The sequence below is a fragment of the Aptenodytes patagonicus genome, chromosome Z, assembly GCF_965638725.1.
Source record: "Aptenodytes patagonicus chromosome Z, bAptPat1.pri.cur, whole genome shotgun sequence".
Lineage (NCBI taxonomy): Eukaryota > Metazoa > Chordata > Aves > Sphenisciformes > Spheniscidae > Aptenodytes > Aptenodytes patagonicus.
In genome coordinates this window covers 15,731,308-15,752,704 of record NC_134982.1, presented here as the reverse complement: position 1 = coordinate 15,752,704, position 21,397 = coordinate 15,731,308, and the positions used below count along the sequence as shown (strand labels likewise).

General features: G+C 38.9%; 1 protein-coding gene across 5 annotated transcripts in view; it reads left to right on the top strand.

Moving 5' to 3' along the window:
* The window catches only part of FYB1 (FYN binding protein 1), a 69,821-nt gene that overhangs the window by 26,369 nt on the left and 22,055 nt on the right, over positions 1-21,397 (top strand). For all 5 annotated transcript variants that reach the window (XM_076362198.1, XM_076362194.1, XM_076362193.1 and 2 more), the window contains exons 3-6: positions 16,715-16,895; positions 18,705-18,754; positions 19,863-19,882; positions 20,670-20,716. In XM_076362198.1, the coding sequence (XP_076218313.1) occupies positions 16,715-16,895; positions 18,705-18,754; positions 19,863-19,882; positions 20,670-20,716 (298 nt within the window). The remainder of the gene's footprint in view (positions 1-16,714; positions 16,896-18,704; positions 18,755-19,862; positions 19,883-20,669; positions 20,717-21,397) is intronic.

The window sequence follows — 21,397 nt, the reverse complement described above, 5'->3', positions numbered from 1 at the left end:
TTTTTCTTTTTTGCCTTTCACAATGACTAATCACAGCGTGACCCTATAAGTTGCTGTATTTTAAAGTTTGTTTAGAAAGTTGAACACTATGCAAAATTACAGTATCAATTGTTCCCACATGGAGTTGTGTTGATTTTATACCCAGATCTGAATCCAGACTCCAAAAGCAGCTCCTGGACTTAGTGTTTTCTGTTAGGTTTGCATGACTTCAGCAGTGTGGCAGTTAGTAGCACCTGTGGCTCTGCCCCACTATTTTTGTAAAGAACCAAGCCTCTGAACTTTCTGATGGTCACAATCCAGGCATGAGTATTAAGGCTTGCCACCATGTTTCTGTAAAATTTGAGATGGTCTTGTGTGTGATGACAGCTTCTGTAAATACATTCAAAATATCTGTGAGGACACAAATCCCTGTGAAAAAAAGAAATTGCTGTGACTCCACTCTCGCAAAAAGTTCTGCTTCAACAGGTTCCTTTCACCGCATAAGACAAGTTGCAACAACGATATAAGCTGTTTCTGAGGCACTCAAAATACGCCCTTGAAAATCTCATGTAAAAATGTAGTTTCCTAAAGTTAGACCCACATATCCACTGTCACCTCCTTGAAGGAGAGATCCGTTTTGTGGAGGTTCTGAATGTCCTTAATTCTCCCTTAAATCACCTGTATTTCAAACTTTTGGGTTAAGGTTTACCTCCAAAACTTTTAGGCACTCTTTGACAATTCTAAAAAGTTAAAATCAGCCACTCCAGTTGGAATGGGTGATGCCAATTGACATGTTTCTATTACACATTTTACAGTAGCTGAAGGAGGCTTTCTCTTTTTTTTTTTATAGCACCAGGTGTTAGGAACTATGATTGCATAAGAAATTCTGATCACATTTTAAAATTAAAGTTTTAAGTTGTATGGGTCCAGAAGAAAGCTATTCTTGATCTCAGTGCGTGAGAGAAAAAAGGACAGAAATAAAAATTTATTATTGTGTTAAATTTTTAGGGGGGGGGGTATTTATTTATTTATTTATTCCTTAATGCACTGCTGTCTGCATTGAGCTCAAGAAGCAAAGAATATATTCAATCTTCACATATATTTTTTTAGCTCAAGTAATTTTAATCAGTTATGTCCTGCAACTAATTGTGTCAGGTGATACACACAGCTAAGTAATTTCTGATAATGAGGGGCATTTCACCTACGTTAGTCTGCCTTAACCATCTCTCTTAGATTTAATTAAACAGATCAAACTTAGACTCCTAAATTTTCAGTGTTGTCAGTGGGAAAGGGAGATGCCCAACGGTGTGATTCAGGGCATTAAAGTTAGATGCCTAACGTAGCTGACGATAGATGCTTCTGAATAACTACACACTGTGCATGTGCAGTACATCAGGTACATTCATGTAATTTATTTGATACAAAATCTGTCCTTGTGCCTTCTGTATTTAGAATACAGTATGGCTTGTGCTTCAGCAGTTTTGAATGGACATAAGACTGGTCTTCCTGAGACAGAAGACATTCAAAGGGGTTATGACTGGACGAAAAAGCTCAGAGCTGAGTTTCTCTAAAGACTAAAAGCCACACTAAAAACACAGAGTGTGCTTGCAACTATATATTCTGTTATTATTAATTCCGCTCAAAAATTAGGAGCATATCAGCAACATAAAATGTACTTTCTTGTTAGCTGCTACATTCTGATTTTCCTGTGTTACCCTACAGTTATGGAAATGTTCTCACAAATCCATGATCAGGGCCAGATCCTCAAGTGGTGTAAATTTGTGTGTCTCTTTAAAAGAAATTGGCAATATACAACAGTCTGAGCAGCTGCCCCTTCTCCGTAGAGCACTGTTCAGCATGACAGGCTTTACTTGAGTGCCCAGAGCAGTCTCAAAATGGAAAAGCAGCATTTTCAGCAAATGACACGAGCAAATGTTTTGATTAAACAAAAACAATAAGAGCTTTGCTAGTTAGAACTTTGAGAAGTCCTGATGAAGGCTGGAAACACCGAAAAATGCAATTAATTTTTTAAAAATACATTTTTTAGTTTATTTTTAAGTAATTAATGCAGGAACTATTTTATTTGTTTGTTTATTGTTTATTCAATTATTTAAATTTTTTTTCTGGTTCCCATGCAGTTATAGACACAAAGCATTTTTTCATCCTCTTTTTAAAACTGAGGGTTGGAAATATTTATCCTATGCATTTAAAATGAATACTGTGAACAGGGGTGTAAGAATAATACCAGAACTTTGCTAGAAGGAGGATCTCCAGTTGTCTAACCAGCACTAGTGCAGCCACTGGCCTGGATGAGTCGCACTGGGAACATGAGCTAAGGATGGAGCTGCCCAGTATGGTGGCACAGGTTGTTCTCCAAACATGTTGCAAAATACACACCCAACTAAGTAGAACTAAAGGGTCAGATATGGTCTTCTCTACTTCACAGTCTTTGGGTCCAGGACAAGACTGAAAGATTTAGAAAACACATCAATACAAAGCTGTTCATAGTGGCCTTGAACTTCAGCCTTCCCCCGTAGAGCTGGCATGTAGAGCTTGATGTTCTATTTGGCTTTAATTAATGCAGCTCATTTCTTTGTGGCCAGAACTTTCTGTAGAACAGTTCTGGTGGAGACCAGGTGTTCTAGAGTGAATCCTGAACAAACTCATTTTCAGCTCAACAAAGTTATTCATTGCTGCTGGGTTTCTTGGAACATTAAACTCGAATGACAAAACCTACCTGCTTTGGAAAGGCAGTTAAACTGAATTGTTTTCTTTTTTTTTTTTTAACTGTCATTTCAAGAATCAAAGTCATGTCAGGAAGATGCCACCCCCACAGCACAAATTCTTCCTGCTCATTACTTCATCCTGATAAACAGCAGCTTGCCATAGTTGTTCAATTTGCTGCTGTGATTCAGGTGCTGAGTAAAAAGAAGAACAAGCAAATGGAAATGGTCTTCCCATCCAACAAAGCTTTCTGACATCTAACCTTTGGGGGTTTTGATCTGTACTAGGGCAAAATAACTTTTGTGTTGTCCTCTGAGAAGAGAAAAGCTCCATGCATGGCGGTTGTTATATTTGTCAGGGGCACGTGCCTGGGGTGCAGAAAACCTTGTATTGCCTGATTTAAACCAGGAGTTTGAACTCGGCTTTCTCAGAAGTAGCACTTCACCCCTTTTTCTTTGGTTGTTATTCTTTCCCATGAAAGCTGCTTTACTGTTTTTTCATAATCAAGTATTCACTGGGCATGAAATAACTTTAAATGTTAGAGTCTGAAAGACTTACCTTAGATGCAGCAGTCTTAGTCATGTGTGGGAGAAGGATTTAAACTGTCCACCATGCCTGCATGAATACTAAAGGATACTGGTTTGGTGTTGGCCTTGCTTTGGATTAGAAATTTTCACCTGGTCCCGAAAAGCTTTTCTTGATAAAACTTCTGTAGATACAAGTGTCTTGCTGAGGAAAGTTTGACTATTGATGCGTTACTATTTTCCAGTGAAGGAAGCCTTTAAGGAATTCCTGACTAGGCCTGTGAATACAGGTCATAGAATCATAGAATCATTGAGGTTGGAAAAGACCTCTAAGATCATCAAGTCCAACCATATATATTTCTGACATCTAACCTTTGGGGGTTTTGATCTGTACTAGGGCAAAATAACGTTTGTGTTGTCCTCCGAGAAGAGAAAAGCTCCATGCATGGCGGTTGTTATACTTGTCAGGGGCATGTGCCTGGGGTGCGGAAAACCTTGGCACACCAATACTTGGCACTCTGGTAAATTCCTGTGTTATGTCCCGTTACAGCAATTTTCCCTGAGAGTAGATCATATTTACAATAGCTCAGAATCAATGGGATGCATGTGCTTTCTAGATTCAGAAAATAATACTAATGATACTGTTTTATTATAAACACCCAAAGTGCAAACAGGGCTTTGTTAGAAAAAAGAAGAGAAGCAAAGTCATTCTGCTGACAGCTTTCCACGTGGGGCCACACCGTACTGTTGCTTTCAGGGAAGAACTGCACCTGGGCTGACCTCAGTGGGTCGTGCATGTACAGATGGCCACCCACATAAAGTCAGTTGAAGGCTCAGAGTGCCTAGCACTCTAAACACCTCTGAATGCCTCGTGAATGATCAACACTGGGGCTTCAGCTAGGGACAATATTTTGAGCTGTATTGGGAGAAACGAAAGGAAACTGTACTGAATCTAGGAGAAAAGAAGACATAAGAAAATTCTCATAATTTATAATTTGGGTTATGGTTGTGTCTGAGACCTTGTTGAGGTTCTATTCTGCGATGAATTGTGTACCCACACAGTGACACAGCTATTTGAGTTGGGTAAGGCAAACAGAGAGAAAGGAGGAATGAAAATTTGAGGTGCATTGTCAAAGTTATCACAACACTCTGTTGGTAAAGCAATTAACAATCAAGCACCACTCCCAAGGACAGTAAACTTCTTAGCTGTCTTTGCAAAGCCCCTTAGAACTAGTCAGTTGTTGCTCTTACTTGATGGCAAGATGAAACAGCAGCTTCCAAAGTTATAAAAAACAGGGGATTTTTTTATCACAGGATGTCACAGCTGTTTACTGCAGAATCTGGACTTAAAAGGTCAATGTAGGTTTTCTTTTTTTATCTCAGTGCTAGATTGGATAAAGTTATACAACAGCCCAGTATTAAGGTGTAAGGGGATAAAAAGAATTGTAACTTGAGCCAAATCATCTGTTTCTAAGACAGATGAAACTAAAAGTAGGTGATGATATCAAACAACACTGTTCAGGGTGGACTGGGGATAGCTGTGTGTAATGATGTGATGCCTCTGTTTGCACACGTGAACTATAGCACGCCATAAAACCAGGTACAGCTCAAGAAAATGTCAAAATGATAATTTCAGAATAGCATGGTAATTATGTGCAACATAATGCCTGGACTTTGTTATACATAGCTAAAATGTTAATTTTAAGCAATATCAAAAATGTACTGAAGTGAGACTATTTGTGGGAATTTGAAGACCTTCAAGGCTTTTTACCTAGTCTTTTATTAGATTTCACGATGTTGATGTCTATTATTATTCGTTCCTCCATACATTTACCTGAAATCTATGGAAATGAAGTTGAAATTATGATCACACAGATCTCCCAAAAACTTAACTTTGCTGGATCTGCTTGAAAGCAACTACAAAATCTGGACGAGAAGTTTTTAGTGGAAATGAATGTAAAAGCTCTTCAGCCTTCCTCTAAGGACATTCCTCTTTCTCCTTCTCTAAAAGTGAGAGAACCCAAATGATTCTTCTTTCAGCAGCATTATACTGAAATATTTTACACCTCTGAGAAACAGGAGAATCAATTTTTGAAGTTTCTAGAACTGAAGAATGATGGTCAGCTGAAATATAATCAAAGTTATGCATTTGTCACGAAAATCAGACCGCAGCATATGAAATCCCACACAATGTACATAGTTTGGTACAAGTGCAATTACATTACCTGTGTGGGTCTGACCCCAAAGGAGTTGTCTTGCTCATGGGATTGGCATAAGGTCAGTTTCAAAAAAGAGGTTTGAATTCCTTTCTAATTTCAGTATTATTTCGCTGGCCATCTTTCAATAGTTCAATCTGAAAGTTCCAAAAGACCAGCTGAACTAAATTTCCTTCAGTCTTTTTGCTCACATCTTCATTCTCCAGCTATAATTACATGCACCATAATTACAGAATATGCATGTAAGACTAAATTTTTCAATAAGCAAAGAGTGGACAAATGCTTTCAGTCTGCTTCAGTCAGAGAGAAAATTTTTCAGATTTTTTAAGAGCCTCCATAGCAAAGAATATTAATGCTATGGAGGAAACCCTGCCACACTGAAGTCTGTGAAGGATTACCTTTAATTGGTCAAGGATTTGCCATATAATTCTGCTAAAATATGTGGACAAGACTACAAACTAAACTGCTTGTATGGCTTACAGCACTGAAAAAGATAAATCACTGCAATTTAAAAATGAATGCAACCATCCTGATAGAAATATGAATGAGAAAATGTTTTTATCTACCTAAGGAAATAGATAAATCTAATCCAAGTTATAGATAAAATAAGTCTTGAGGGAAACCAAAATTTAGTATTTCCCTGCAGAAGATTGTTCTGGGTACAACTTGCTGCTGTTGTGCATTAGGAAGTAAAAGTACGCAAAACCCATTGCAAATTAGTATTTAAACTCATTGCCCTTGATTATTTCCTTAGCTACAACAGTCTGCAACATCTTTCAAATAACTTAATATATATTTTTAGTTTAAAAGGAATAAAATGTATCCATCAATAAACCACCAGAGGACAGTTCTCAGTTGTGAATTGTCATAGCTTCTGCAATTGGCACATTCACAGATCTTCTCCTAAATATCTCCATTTTTGTTTGTCAGGCCTTACGTGGCACACTTGTTCCCTTCCAGATGATCTGATTCTAGTAAAGTTAACAGTAAGATATGGGTTGTTTATATCATAGTATGGAGACACAGAAATACATTTTTCTCATGCATACACTTGTTATAGACTATCTATGAATTCTAGAGTCATTCCTGCAGTTGACTACACTAAATCCCATCGAGTCAGCTATAATCATTCCTGAACGGAGACTTCAGAATCTAAGATGCAGGATTTAGGACTCTGAAGATAAACCATGCGAATGCACCTGTTAATTCTGTTGAGTAAGCCTAAATGATCACTTACTAGCAACTCCAAACACACATTGACATGCAGTTTGAATTGTTTTGAGGCCAATTCTGTTTTGAATCAAAGTATATGCCTAACATATTCTCTCAATAGGTCTGGACTTCAGAAAGGAATGAATGAAACACATGACGTGTTATGCTGTGTTAGAAACCAGTGTCCACCCTCCAGCAGGGTCAGTGTTGGATGGGTTTAACACAATGTCTTTGGGATTATACCGCATACAAAAGGAGTCTTTGCGAAGGAGTATTGAGAACACTAGTTAGAAAGGAGAATTTACAAGGAGGAAAAAAAAAAGACAGCTATGACTTTATCATGGAAGGTGACAGAAAGGAAACTGCTAGAGAGAAAAACAGTAAAACTGATGGAACTGAGTAATTCTCTCTGCTTACTTACATTTCCTTGTTTTAGTTTTTGAAATCTTGTTATTTCCTATACTTATTTTGATTCACATGAAGAAATACTTTTGGTGAACCTTCATCATTTGGTTGCATTACATGGGTCGCAGTACACAAGTAAAGCTGCTGTACTAAAGCTGCAAGTATTCTGAAACCTGTCCATATCCCAGAAAGTAATGTGAATACAAATTATATTAATAATTTTAATTTAGAGCTCGATAAGAATGATATTGTCCTGGTTTCGGCAAGGATAGAGTTAATTTCCTTCCTAGCAGCTGGTACAGTGCTGTGTTTTGAATTTAGTATGAGAACAATGTTGGTAACACACCGATGTTTTAGTTGTTGCTAGGTAGTGCTTATACTAAGTCAAGGACTTTCCAGCTTCCCATGCTCTACCGACTGAGAAGGCTGGAGGTGCACAAGAAGCTGGGAGGGGGCACAGCCAGGACAGCTGACCCAAACTGGCCAAAGGGACATTCCATACCGTGTGACGTCATGCGCAGTACATCAACTGGGGGAAAGCTGGGGGGGGGAGGGCGCTGCCCGGGGACTGGCTGGGCATCGGTTGGTGGGTGGTGAGCAATTGCATCATGCATCACTATCACTTACTTTGTATATTCTTTTACCATTATTATTATTATTATTATTTTCCCTTCCTTTTCTGTCCTATTAAACTGTCTTTATCTCAACCCACGAATTTTACTTTTTTGTTTCCCCCTCCCCAATTCTCTCCCTCACCCAATTGGGGGCGGGGGGGGGGTGAGCAAATGGCTACCTGGTGTTTAGCTGCCTGCTGGGTTAAGCCACAGCAAATACAAACTGGCTGAAAGTTTCCCATTCTTTAAGTTGATACATATTTTGCGGAAAATCTACTTTGCAACTCATTGTAGCAATGAAGTGTATCCAGCATATCACATTACTTTACAGACAGCTTTATGGTAAAGGTGGAAAAAAACCCACTTTTTTCCCAGATACGCAAAAATATTGTGGTGATGAGGTTCTGGACATGTTGCTGGTACTATTATTGGAGAATGCATCTCGAACCCTAAAGGTCTGGTGTTTAGCTAGCTCCAAAAAAATGCTCTGTAGTCTGCTTACTCATAATTACAAGAATGTTTGCAATATACTTCTCATATATTTGAAGTTTGATATGTACTGAAATTTCTCTTTGAGCTGGGGAGTCTTTATTTCTCTGTACTGTTTAAATAATATTTCCTTAGTGGCTCACAGATGTAAAACCTATGCAGCATGCATAATGCCTGAATTTGAGACAATATACACAATACTGGAGGAAGTATTTCCATCTTTTTATTTCCTAGACCTATTTTGGTTCACAGGAAGAATCACTTTTAATGAATCTTCATCATTTCATTGCATTACATGGGTAACAACGTACAAGTTAATAAGCTGACTAATTAAGTTAGTCGTCCAAATAGTTCATTATAGGAAACAGCCAGTCATTCCTGACAGCTTTGATTTTAATTATTAAATACTAGAATAAATATTCAAACTAGTAGAGACAAACAAAATATTAAGCATTTCATAGTAAAGATGTTAGGAAGCTTTTGAAACAGTACACTAAGAATTAATTTTATCCTAAAAAGTTCATTTTATTAATGAATATTTCTGAGGTCATCGGTTTCCACTCAAAACTGAAGCCTCATAAAATGTGTGCACTTGGAACAATGATGTTCCTTGTTTGAAGATCCTGAAGAGAAAATGTGCAAAACCCCACTATTTGAATGCAAGACTTTGTTGCATGGGAATTTTTTATGCAGCTTGATATTTTACATATCAGTGTTTATACTGCTATGATTAATTTTTAACTAGAATTGCATGCTATGTATGATGTAATTATTTTTCAGATTGAACAATAGGTTTATGAAATTATCAACCCCTTCATCAATTTGTTGGTTTGGGAAATAAATAGGCACGTTTTATGTAAATTTCTTCTAGTACATTTTCTTTAGCTTGCCTTTGCATCATTGTATGCATTTTCTTTTGCCTTCTCTTTCAAATAGAAATGATTTACCAAAGATTTACTTTAAACTATTGCTATCTTACATGTCCTCCATCTCTGAATACTTCCAGTTGCAGTTCTTTTTTCTTGCATATGAAATGATACCATGTAATATGAAATTAACTGGCTCAGGTTGTAAATATTCCTTATTAAAAAAAAAGAAGTAATCGTTAAGGCTTTTTATCAGACAATGAAAAGTTTAACCTATACATCAATTGGGAATTAATTTTGTGTTCCCCTTTACATAAGGATAGGCTTCTGCGTATGATTATACATCTATAGTGTGAAATGACTTTCCTTATGCCAGTCAGCACTGCCCAGACAAAGTGTTCTAAATATCTAACCTCGTATTTAGTCACCATAAGGCTCAGTCCTGCAAGCTTTTACATGCCCAAGTACTTTGGATGGAACCTGTGGGTTTTCTTTTGGGAGTAAGATTACACGCATGCTTCATATTTTTCAGCTCTCAGCCTTAAATGTAGATTTAGGTACTCACTTTCAGGTGGTGCTTAATCTTCATCTGTTTGTCTCTACATTCTCACATAGAATGGGAAAAACCCTCTACCAGGTATGTGATCTGGGACTTAATATGTCATCTCTATGTCATTTTGAGACTATAAGGCATTGAATAGGTGTTAAGTGTTATGTGAAATACCCTTAAGGTAGTCTGTGCATCTGCTCTGGAAACAAGATTTCCCAACTGACATCAGTGGGAAGTTCTGCTTAAAACAGGACAAATTCTCCATCTGCTCTGATCATGTTTTTCATGATGTATGAGTGATGATGAGCAAAGTAGTCTTAAAATGGATGGAAACCTGTACTAGGTCTCCATTTTCCCCTTTTCCCTTCCTCCAAAATTCCCCCTTTTTATGGAGGTGATTTCCTTTGTACAATGCTGAAAAAACAGCTTTACCATCTAACTGGAAGTAGAGTTGAGAAAGATGAGGAGAATAGAATAAAAGAAAAGAAAATGAAGAAAAGATTGTACCCGGGCATTTCTTAAAGTGGGGTCTGGACTCAAGGAAGGCAATAATCAAAAACTTTCTGTGGTCTTTGTTTCCAAGGTGTAAGCAGTGTCTCCAATAATCTTTGTGTCTCTGTTGTTACGGTATGTCTGACAACAGTACAATCAAAAGCACTGAGCTTCAATAATGTTGTACGTTTACCTGCTTACTTTGAGCACCTCCAAAGCAGCATAATTGTGAAACCTGAAACCATGGCTTGTATCTAAATGAATATGCAGGTTAGGGAAGTGGAGCAGAGAACAGCTCTCTGCACATTATGAATAAAGTAGGAAGTGGGTGATCAGCTGCTGCAGATGTTGTTGCAGGTTCTTAGCAAACCCTCTGTAAAACCCAGAAAGCTTCCGAGACCTTGCATGTAGAAATGGTGGACTGTTTTGCAGTAAAACTGAAAAACAATGTTGCATTTGCAGAGTAGCTCAAAAGCATTTTGTTTTATAAAAGGATGCTTCTTTCAAAATGCAAAACTTTTGACCTGTAACTGCTTGAAAAATCCTGAAGTCCTTTTTTATAAAAACTAAAGAAATTCATTAAGAAATTTAAAATTCCAGGCATTTTTTTCTGCAGAATGTTTGGAGTCTCCTTGCAGTAGCTGATCATTGTCTGGTTTTCTTTACATTAATAAAAGCAGAAGGGATCAACACCTCATCAGTAGCTCACTGCAGCAGGGGTCAAAGGGAATAAGGTCTTGCCAAAGGCCATACTCTGGGCCAAAGAAAGAGGGGGATGGTCTGCTTTTTAGGATATGAAGTGAAGAAACAGCTTTTCCCCTTGTATGTGCAAGAGACTGCCTTGTTATGGAAGGGATTTTCTTACACATGTCTATTGCTATGTATTTATGGTGAAGTAGGTGCGATCAGAATGAACTTGAAATGGAAGGTAGTGTGATATGCATTGCTGTTCAGTTCCAGTTTTGTTTAGTATGCAATCTTGGACTAGAAATTTCTGGGTCGAGGCAATAGATGGCTTAGATGCTACAGCCTGATACCTTAAACATAATTAAGAGTTAAGTCTTTGCAGTTAAGTCTGGACTGTGTAGAGACTGGAGGCCAGGCTAATGCATTTGCAAGACAGTGTGCTGCTGATAAGATGCAATACAGCTGTTCTGAGCCTACTGGAATTTTTTAAGCACTATTGACTTTGAGAGCAGGTATACATTATTGCTGCAGTCCAGCCAAGGTGTGAGAAAAATATGAATAGCTGAAGCCAGACCACCCTCTGCCAGGACAGGATAGTTTCCTACTTCAAAGGAGATTATCAAGATTATTAATTGTCATTGTTGCCAGTTAAAAGCTTTGTGCCAAGTAATCACATTCTATTGCAATACAAGTTGAATTGATCATCAGGGTTTGTATGTTCAGCCAATGGATGTTGAACTGCAGGTGTGAGTGCTAAAAATGTTTTTTTTCTTTGACTGCTTCTATTCTGCTCAGGTTGATAATTAGATACTGTTCTTCATCTATGTGCCAATCTCCCATCCAAGCAGTGAGATACCCTGGTATTTAGGGAGGGGATAAATAGAGACATGTCATTTCAGATTTGTCAGTACTGGAGCCCATATCACCCTTGCATGAGTCCAATTTATTTTACAATTTTGAAAAGGACTGGGGAGAACTGGCCCTGGCCGAAGTACTGGTTCCCATCAGATTTCTATCCCACCAAGTACTGCTTGTTGTATGTGTTACTCCAATAAGGACTCCAGGCACTGCTGGGATTTCCCTTCAGTTTGCCACATATTTCTGGTATTACCATCTCAGGACAGCATTGAAGATTTTAGCAAGGTGAGAATGGATATCTTTTTCTCATCCTGCCCTGAAATTTGCTTTTGACTACATAGAGTACATGGGTTCCAAAAAGCTGGACTTATTTTGGGTTTTTTACTAGTCTCTTTTTGAGTTCACACAGGAGAAGCATGGAAATTATAGACCACTGTTAAACGCAGGTTGATTTCTCCTGAGGTTGTTGAACACAGGGTATCTAGACATGAAGGGAAGATGTGATATTTCTCTAGATGTTATGTTTGCTACCAAAGAGGTATTATTTCCTTTTCACAAGCCAGGAATAGCAAGGGTCAAAGTCACAAGTTTTACATCAAGACAACTTCAGTGTCCTGAACTTCCTGATAAATAAACATTCTCCAAGAATGTAGGTGACCTTTTGGTCGCTGCACGTATGGAAGTTGTTTGAGAAGGTCCCCCAAGAACACAAGAGAAGTGTTTGCAGTGTTCTGTGCGCAGTTCTGCTGTAAGTGCTGAAGCTCTAGGCGTGATTAAAGCAGTTTAATACCACAAGCAGCAGTGTAATGGGCTATTTGGTACTTTCTATGGACAGTTTCTATGGCAAGTTTCTCTTAGCCACTATACAGCTGCACAGGTTTTGAGGAACTCATTCCTTTTTATCTGTTCTTTCATTTCTTCATGAAGAGCTTCAGTTTCTGCATCTGTTTCTTCAGTGGGGCACAGCATGTGAAAAAGCTGAGAGTCCCAAGAAGAGACAAGAGGCTATTTGGAAACTGAGGTGTTAGTGGTCAAAGCTACCACACAGTGATGGCCCTTAACACTCTTTCCTGTGATGAGAGTGCTTTGGGTGCACGTGAAGCCAGGATGTAGTTTCAGTTTGATTTCTTGTTCTGAGTATCCAGAGCTGACTTCAGTTCCACTAGCAGCACAGAGCCTTTCCGTGTCCTCAGAATACCAAGTGTCTCAGAGACACAAAAAGATGGAACTGGAGTCAAAATTAAATGCTCCATTAAAATAGGAAAAAAAAAACCACTACTGAAACATTATGATAGCTTTGGCTCTGTGGGCCTGATTATAACAGCTTTTTCATACTGAATACCACCTTCCTACCTAACTCATCCCATTATTTTCAGTATTAGAATTAAAGCAGTTCACACCCACATCGGTCTCAGTCAGTGTAAGTGTAGGTAATTACAGCTCTAAAGGCAGGGAAGAGTCAGTTCAAATAGTTAGAAAATAAAAAAAAACAGTGTTACCATTAATATGATGATCATTTAGTCATTGTTAGATTCCAGCAATGTACATAAATTAAAAGGGACAGGTAGATCAGCCCTTATATTTAAAAATCAGCACTTAATCTAAAATGCATGTGGTGTCCTTTCCTGGCTCAGTTTCCTATTGCCTGGATTTTGCTCCCAAAAGACATCAGATGAAAGAAGTGTTATGCACAGAGACTTGGGCAAAATTTTTACCTTAGTCCTACAAACTAATCACAATGAAGTAATGCTGTATGATAACATAATGCATGTATGCATGTTGTGCATATACACTATATATGCCTGACATATTAGGGCAAAATAAACATAACCACAGAAAAACTTATATAGGATTCCCTGTTAAAACACAAAAATTTGAGAGTATAATTAATACCAATTAACATGGCTTTTATGAAAAAAAAACTTTCTGGCTTCTTTATTTATTTAGAATCTGCTTAAAAGAATTCAACTGCAGATACATGCTTAGATGGTCAGTGCTATTCATCTTTATCAGGGATTTTAGAACAATAAGAGATTATAGCTGACAAAGTCTGTGGATAAATAAAGACTGTGAAGAGTTAAATGTGAACACACAGTCCTCAGAGACTAAGATACAACAAGAGCACAATCATGTATAATCTTGGCTCATTTAAACAGAGTTTGTCTTTACTCAAATGCAAATATATGTGTAGAATGAAGAAATGTAAATCATACCTGTGAAACAAGGTAGTGTAATGCTGTGGGAAAAAATCTAGACATCATAAACAACTCTACAGTTGAGTAAGGACAATGATGTGACAGAAAAGTCTAATGCATAATGGTTGCCAGCCTGTAACCCTAAATTCTTGGAGTTTTACCCTTAAGGAATCTTCATGTAGTTACACAGTTTTTCAATAAAAGCTTTTTGCTTGATATTGATATTCAGGTGCCTGCACTTCCAAAACAGGAGGAGGGATGACAATCAGAGAAAATACTGAAACCCCCTGGATGCAATCAGTAGAGATATGGCCAGATGAAGAACAACTTGTAATTTTCATCACTGCATGTGGCAGACAAGTGCATGCTGTGTAGAATTCCAGTGCCAGATTTTTTATAACACTGAAAAGTTGGAAAGATTACAGAAATAGCTACAAATTATTTGCTAGATGGAAAAAAAAATGCCTTGAGATGAGACTATAAAGGTTGGGTCTTTAAAGTTATCAGAAAGAAATCTGAGATATTGGTTAAGCTCAGTGGTATCAATACCTTATGGGTAAAAAAAAATGGTTATAAAAAGGTTTTTGATCTAGTATGCAAAGGTAGAAATAAAAGTAATAGAACCTGAAGCCTGGTGAACTTAGAAAACAATAAGATGCAGATTTTAACAGTGAGTGAACTTAACCAAACAAACAGTGTAGTGGTACATTCTTTTTCTTGTCTTCAAACAAGTGGGACATCTTTCTGGAAGACAAGTTTTAGCCAAAATGACATTTTAGTAGATCTCCAGCTGTTGGGTTCAATATAGGGGCAAGTATTTCAAATGTGATGTATTGTAAAATATAGGACTAGAAACAGAGGGTGTCATCATTGAATTGGAAGGGACGTAAAGAAGTTGTTTGGTCCATCCCCATGCGTAGGGTAATAACAATTGTACTAGAACTTATTCGTGCCATAAGTTTATCCTACTTCTTCAACATGGACCTCAAGCCATGGGAATTCCACCTTCACAATGAGAAAGTGCCTCCTAACAAATGTTGCTGGCCTTTAAACACATTACTTCTTGCCTTCTCCACCATGGAAATGAAGGGAAAAAAAAAATTATCCCTTTCTTCTTTGCCAGAGACGTAGGTATTCATTTTGTTCTCCCTCAGTCTTATTATTTCCCTAAACAACCACCATTTGTTCAATATCTCCATTCATGGAGATATTGAGGAATTCATGTTTTCTAGACCTCTAATCATTCTCACTCTTCTCCTTTGGGCTCTCTCCAGCTGGCACACATTAACCCTGCTGTAGTCTCCTCAGTACTAAGTGAAAGGATTATTTCACTTGACTTTTGGGCTATACTTTTGAATAAAATTATAAAAAGACATGCGAATAACAAGATATGTGATACCATACAACTTTAATCTTGGCATATCTTAAATTGTAAGGATCTGCTTTTGCAAGATGAATATTCCTTAACAAAAACACCAAAGAATTCACCTGTGTAATCAGCAGTATTGGGACTTTTAGTACTTTGCTGTTTAAGTAATGGAGGAACTTAACAGGTTTCAAATGCACTGTTGATGACATATACATTGAGAAGTTGCTCCAAGCAGCCATGGAGCCCAATTTATCCCGAAATTTTTGAGTTCTTTGTTAGTAAGCAGAAAAACTGTCAAGGCTTGGTAATTTTGCTTTGATTTCTGTGTGACACGAGAGGTCCTTCTAGTAGTTACCGATTCCCCTTCTCCTGTCTATCCCAAGAACAGAATTTCAGACTCCCAAGCAGCTGAAGAAAACTCTTTCAGTAGTTTTTGTAACTTTAAGCATTACTAAATATTTGTCGTTGTTCTATGTTTAAGCCACTTTTTTCCAACGCAGTGAAAGTTTCTTTTTCTTGACAAGATTTTAATCTCCACTATACAGGTGTGAACTTGAAGAAAATCTCCAGAAGACAAGGGGGTTCTTTTCGACTGTAATTGGTTTTAACTGAATTGTGAATTTGATTTTTCCTTCTGCTTTCCTCTTCCTTAGATTTTGTTGGACTTCCCTCCATACAGCTGGGGACAATTCTTTCTGGGTAGCTTGTAATCCACTCACGATACTTGAAACAAAATTCTAGGTTTAACATCGTGACATCCAAACAGTGATTTCATTTGGTTGTATTGAATAACTTCTCTCAGCATGAACTCTCAAAGCAATGGTTACTATGGTTTGGTTGTGGCTTATACCTGGAGCATGAATTCAGTGCAGCACACATGCACACCACCTCACTCATGTAATTATGGCTTCTGTGCCTGGTGCATGGCATCGTCTTGTTTTTAAGGCTGCACCTGTTTGTTGAGGGTGTAGCTTCTGTGCAGCTTCTCAAACTGCCACTTTTCTACTATGGGCTTGCTAGAAAATTAAGTCCAGCCTTTTACAACTCACATTAGAAATGTACTTGAAGATGTACAGAGACCCGTACACCTCTTAATCAATGCCAAAATATCGTTTCATCTCTCATCCCTTCCCCTAAAATTCTGTGTCTGAGCAAGGAAAACTCCAGCAAGACTGCATCAGTGCTCGTATGAAACTCTGCAGCTGGTCTTTTCAAGCAAATTGTAGAATTAATTGATAATTTAGTTTTAAAGCACAAGAACTTATATACTGGATGAACTCATGTTTTTGTGTCTTGTTCATATCTTGGCAAAGACATTTTCAAGGCCTTCTATAGGCAGTACGTTCTTCTAGGCAGAGCCTCTCTACTCTGGTAAAATAAGGCACCAAATATATCTAAGAAGCAGGTTCAACAAAATATATTTGCTCTGGGGTGTGTGAAGTACTGATATTTCATCCTAATACTTCATGTAAACAGTGAGGTTCCTTCCTCAGCTGTTTGCTTGATAAATTCAGTCTGTTCTGCTTTTTTCCAGGCCCTAAAAATGAAGGTTTGAAACAGATAGCACCTTCCTCAGCAGCACTCTCCCCACCTGTACCTCCACCACACTCTGCTATGCAGTTGCCACCTCCTCCGCCAGCCTCTCACCCGTCCCTGCAGTCCCCAGCAGCTCCCAGCCTGCCTCCCAGAAACACCAAGCCCAGCTCTGAAACAATGTAAGTGAACATAAACCCCAAGGACTTTATTTTCTCACCTTTTTCTGCCAATTACTTTGCTCATGCAGCAGCAGATTAAGGCTGCAGGTGTCCCAGGTTTCTGGGGGTGTGAGGTCCCACACCACCTTCCTTGTCCTACACTGTCCCTGGCCTGTTTGGAATTAGTTTTGATTAGCTTGAACCTTCCATCTATTCAGTCGTTTCCCTAAATTGTCTTATTTATAACAACACATTTTTCTGTCCTGTTGGTAAGGGGAGGGGGGAGGGAACAGACACCCCCCTGGGTTTTTTAATCCAGAAGGGTTCAAAGACTTCATACGCTGGTAGAAAATCAGTTTTATCAATAACTGAAGCTTTCCTCTGCATTTTTTGGGGGATGAGGGCCGGGAGGGTCGGGTCTATGAGTTGATACCCCAGGAAGCAGTTTTGGAAGCCAGAGGAACTGAGCTCAGCACTGGTTGTGAAACTGCACCAGGAGCCGCGTCGTGACCTGTTGTGATAACGCTGAGAAGCCTCTGTTGCATATGGGGCTCCCTTCTTTATCCTTCTTCGAAGAGCTGCGTACAAAAGGGGAACCTCCCAGCGACAAGGAGTTAAAAGCACTTCGGTCTAGTGTCAAAACTGACCGGAAACAAGCTGAGCCTGAATAATGAGCCGCTCTCCGGCCAGCAGCTACTGCACGTGGCAGCGAACGGCAGACAGGGAGAATGTATTAGGCATTAGAGAGGTGTGTGTCAGCACGCATACCGTATTTTGGCACGGATGGTGTGACAACATCAGCCTCGCGCTGCTGCTGCCGTGCTCGGGCCTGTGGGAAGCGTCCCCCCCGCCCCGCCGGCGGCGGCCCCGGGAAGCTGCTGCCATCACCGCCCCATCTAGCGGCCGGAGCGCCCGGCGCCGGCAGCCGCTCCGCGGCCCCTGCAGAAGCCCTCCTGGATACCCTCCTTGCCAAATGCTTGGGAGCCAAGCGTGTCCTCTTTGCCTTCAGGGACCTGCGAAGTTTACCTCCAGGCTGTCCTTCTGCTCTCCCGTCCCTGCGTGCCCTCTGGACTCTCCCCTCTGCTGAAAATATGCGCCTGGGTGCTGACACGTTTTCTTTCACCCCGTCTCGGTGCTTTCTCCGTCAAGCCAATTTTAGAAGATCACTTTCTGTTTTCAAGTCCTTTCTTTGTTTACACCTCTGTGATGATGACTGTCAGCCCTAGTTTTCTTTCAACTATTATAAAGTTAAAAGGCCCTGATGTTATTATTAGTTACATTCTCAATTTCTTGCTTCTCTCTGTTTGACAGCACTTTTAAATCTAACAACATCAGAGACCTTTTACCTGGCCTAACCTTATACCATGTTTTCTCTTGTCCCTTGTTTAGACCTTAAGCTCTACAAGTTGAGGAGCAAGTCTTAGAGCTATATTTAACATTGTGCAAAAGTCTGGTGTTCTGCTTGTGTGTTGTGTAAGAAGCCTGCACCTGCAAAGATGGTTAAAAAGCCCAACAGATTCTTTCCATTCAGCCAGCCCATCTGCCTATTATATTTTTCATACCACGCTCATCTCCGTGGTATCTGAGCGCCTTTGGCTCATTTTCTCCTTTTATACTCAGGATCAAGGTGTCCCCACGTGAAAAAACGAGTCACAGTCAGGAAGAACAATTTAGGGAATCTTGTGGGTACTTAAGTAGCATACACAGCTCAACAGACTGTCCAGCCATTATACAAAATAGCTGAAAAAAGCACCACAACAATGGTGAATGAAAATGCAACCATGCAACCATCTTCATAGGTTTCACATGTCCACTTTTTCATATTTACAGAAGTCCAGACAATGAAGAAAATTATGATGACGTTGAATTTGTTTCACAGGGTAAGATACATACATTTTAATTAATGGCAGCTATATGAAGCTGTAAGCATATTGTATTTATGAGATAAGCAAAAGCATATTGTATTCATGAGTGACTTGTGTAACTAATTATGCTGGTTCTGCAGTTTTATGGGTGAAGACGGTTGTCTCATAACACTAACTGTTCTATAATTAACATGTCAGACTGTCAGGAACTGCTTTAAATATCTTCCCTCTCCCCCCTTTTTCTGGTTAGAAATATGCTGGGACCATAAATTACCAGATTTTCAAATCTGAACCAAAATGAATGCTGCTCTTTCAGAGTTGAAGTTGTGTGCTCTGGTGAAGCGGGCATTGTTTCATACTTGATAAAAAAAAATTTGTTGACTGTGCTTTTAATGACGCTTTGTGGTCTTGCCTTCAATAAGAGGCAGTGAGTCACTATGCTGTACCAGGAGCAGCCAGAGAAGCAGATTGTGGCACAAAGAATTTCAATCTGCCTTCTGATCTCTCCTCAAGAGGACTTGGTCTGTGCCAGGCGCAGTATGCATCATTTAGTGTGCTAGCCATCCCTGCTGTACAGCAATGTGGGCTGTGGAGCTGAAACTGAGCCCAAGCTCTTTTCTTGCCTAACTACCTGCAGAGTAAGGAGGAAGCAGGAGATTCACAGAGTTTCTTCTCCTGCAGCCCAGGGTAGAGGCTGGCTTAGCAAAAGAGCCTTTGGCCTCATTATTCAGCTGTTGGGCTGGTGCAAGCAAGTTCTTTGAGGTCTGTTTGGATTTATTAGGTTTTTAACAATTACTTTCTTGTATAAATAGGCATTTTTGTAAACAAATAGCATAGGTAAGTTCATCTATGTCACAAAAGAATCATTAAAACAAATTTTCCACTTTTAAAAATGCATGGTGAAATATGCTATTTTGTAGATATTTCTAATTTACAGTGTACTACAAAAGCAACCTGGAAAAACGCTGATTTTTGCATTCATACCCTCACTAAAAGCCAGGAGCCTGCACATATTTCTAGTTAATATCACTATCATTAGCAGTTTGTAAATAGTTAACACTAGAATGAATTGTTTTCTGTACAGCAAAAAATAAATACCCTGTTTTTACTTTTTGTCATATAGGTCATGGAAATACAGAGGGGGTAAGTGTTGTCCTCCATGATAAACCTATCCTTTCCAGCACAAACTTACAAATTTAGTAAAATCCCTTCAATGCATTAGAAAATTAATTGCAGAATGAATCCAGTATATTGAGAGTAAATTGTAGAAGCACGCACTTATTGTGAAGGACAGAAATAAAACCGGGTAAGCAGAGGAAACTGGAACTAATTATCAAAGCTGGCTAGACAGCAAAAATTGATTTAAAAAAAAGCAAAACCACCCCTTCTATTTCCACTGACATTCCACTTCACTGAAATTTTCCAGAAACAAGGACACTGTTCTAGTCTAGTAATAAACCACTTGTTTCAGTTAAGCACAGGTTTGTATCGTGTCTTTAAGTACCTGGCTGTATTAGGACTAAAACAGCCTCTGGGACCCGAATCTGAGTCCCATTTAGATCCCTAGCATTCCAGTTTAACTACTGCTAACCCTGGCACCTTCATCATGGCACTGCAATCTTCAACACAGATAAAGGCTTTCTAGGACTAACACTGCAGTTAAAACATCCACTTTCGATTAAGCAATGTGCTAGTGTGATTGTAACAATCCAGGACTTTATAGTTGTGGTATCGTAAAAACAAAGTCAGAGAAAAAGAATAGTGGGTTTAAAAAATGTCGTAACTTGGTTTGGGAAGATTAAATGAATTTGTATTTACATTTTGCTATAAATGTTTTTATATAGTTTGTATGAAGCTTACATATCAGGTCCATTTTCTTCATGTCTTTCCAAATTGAAAAGGCCAATTGAAAACTGAATTTTTCTTATAGGGCCAAGAAAGTGATGGAGAGATGTATGAAGACATAAGTGACATCAGGTAGTAATTTTAAACTTTATAACCTGTTGTATCTTTATTACTAAAAGCTTGCTAACAAAGATACTTCACCTGGCACAAAAGTGTGATTCCACTGCAGTCCCTGCCAGGCATTATTGTGTTCATTCATTTCACCTAGAGAAAGTCAGGTTGTTCACAGTTCTTTCCTACTTAGATCTGGTATGCCCTGGGCTGGAAAAACGCCTGCAATAAAACCATGTGGTTACTGTGATCTAGATAACAGGACTGATTTCTGATCTAAGGAACATGTCTGAATCACTGTTTGGAATTACAGCCTAAGAGGAAAAATAAGCTCAGCCTCTAGATACTGTGGTCCCAGATAGATCTTTTGTTGTGGTTGTTTTTCTTGCTTTCCAGGTAAATGCACTTAGAACTCCGATGAGAGGCTGGATTTACAGTTCTCATGGCCTGAGTCCCCTAGCATAGCTACAGAGCCAGAATATGATCTCTGGTCATTCTTCTGCCATTTAGCCCTTTACTTTGAGGAGTCTCTTGCCCTGCTAATGTCTAAATGTATGGGATTCACTGTATGACAATAGCCAAAGAAAAGCTCTAATTCCCTTGGAATAAGTAACGGTCTAAAGTTCCTATTAAAAAAAACTTTTTTCAGATGTAGAGTGACTTTCAGCAAGAATTTATTGTTGAATTCCCTTCGAAAATAGA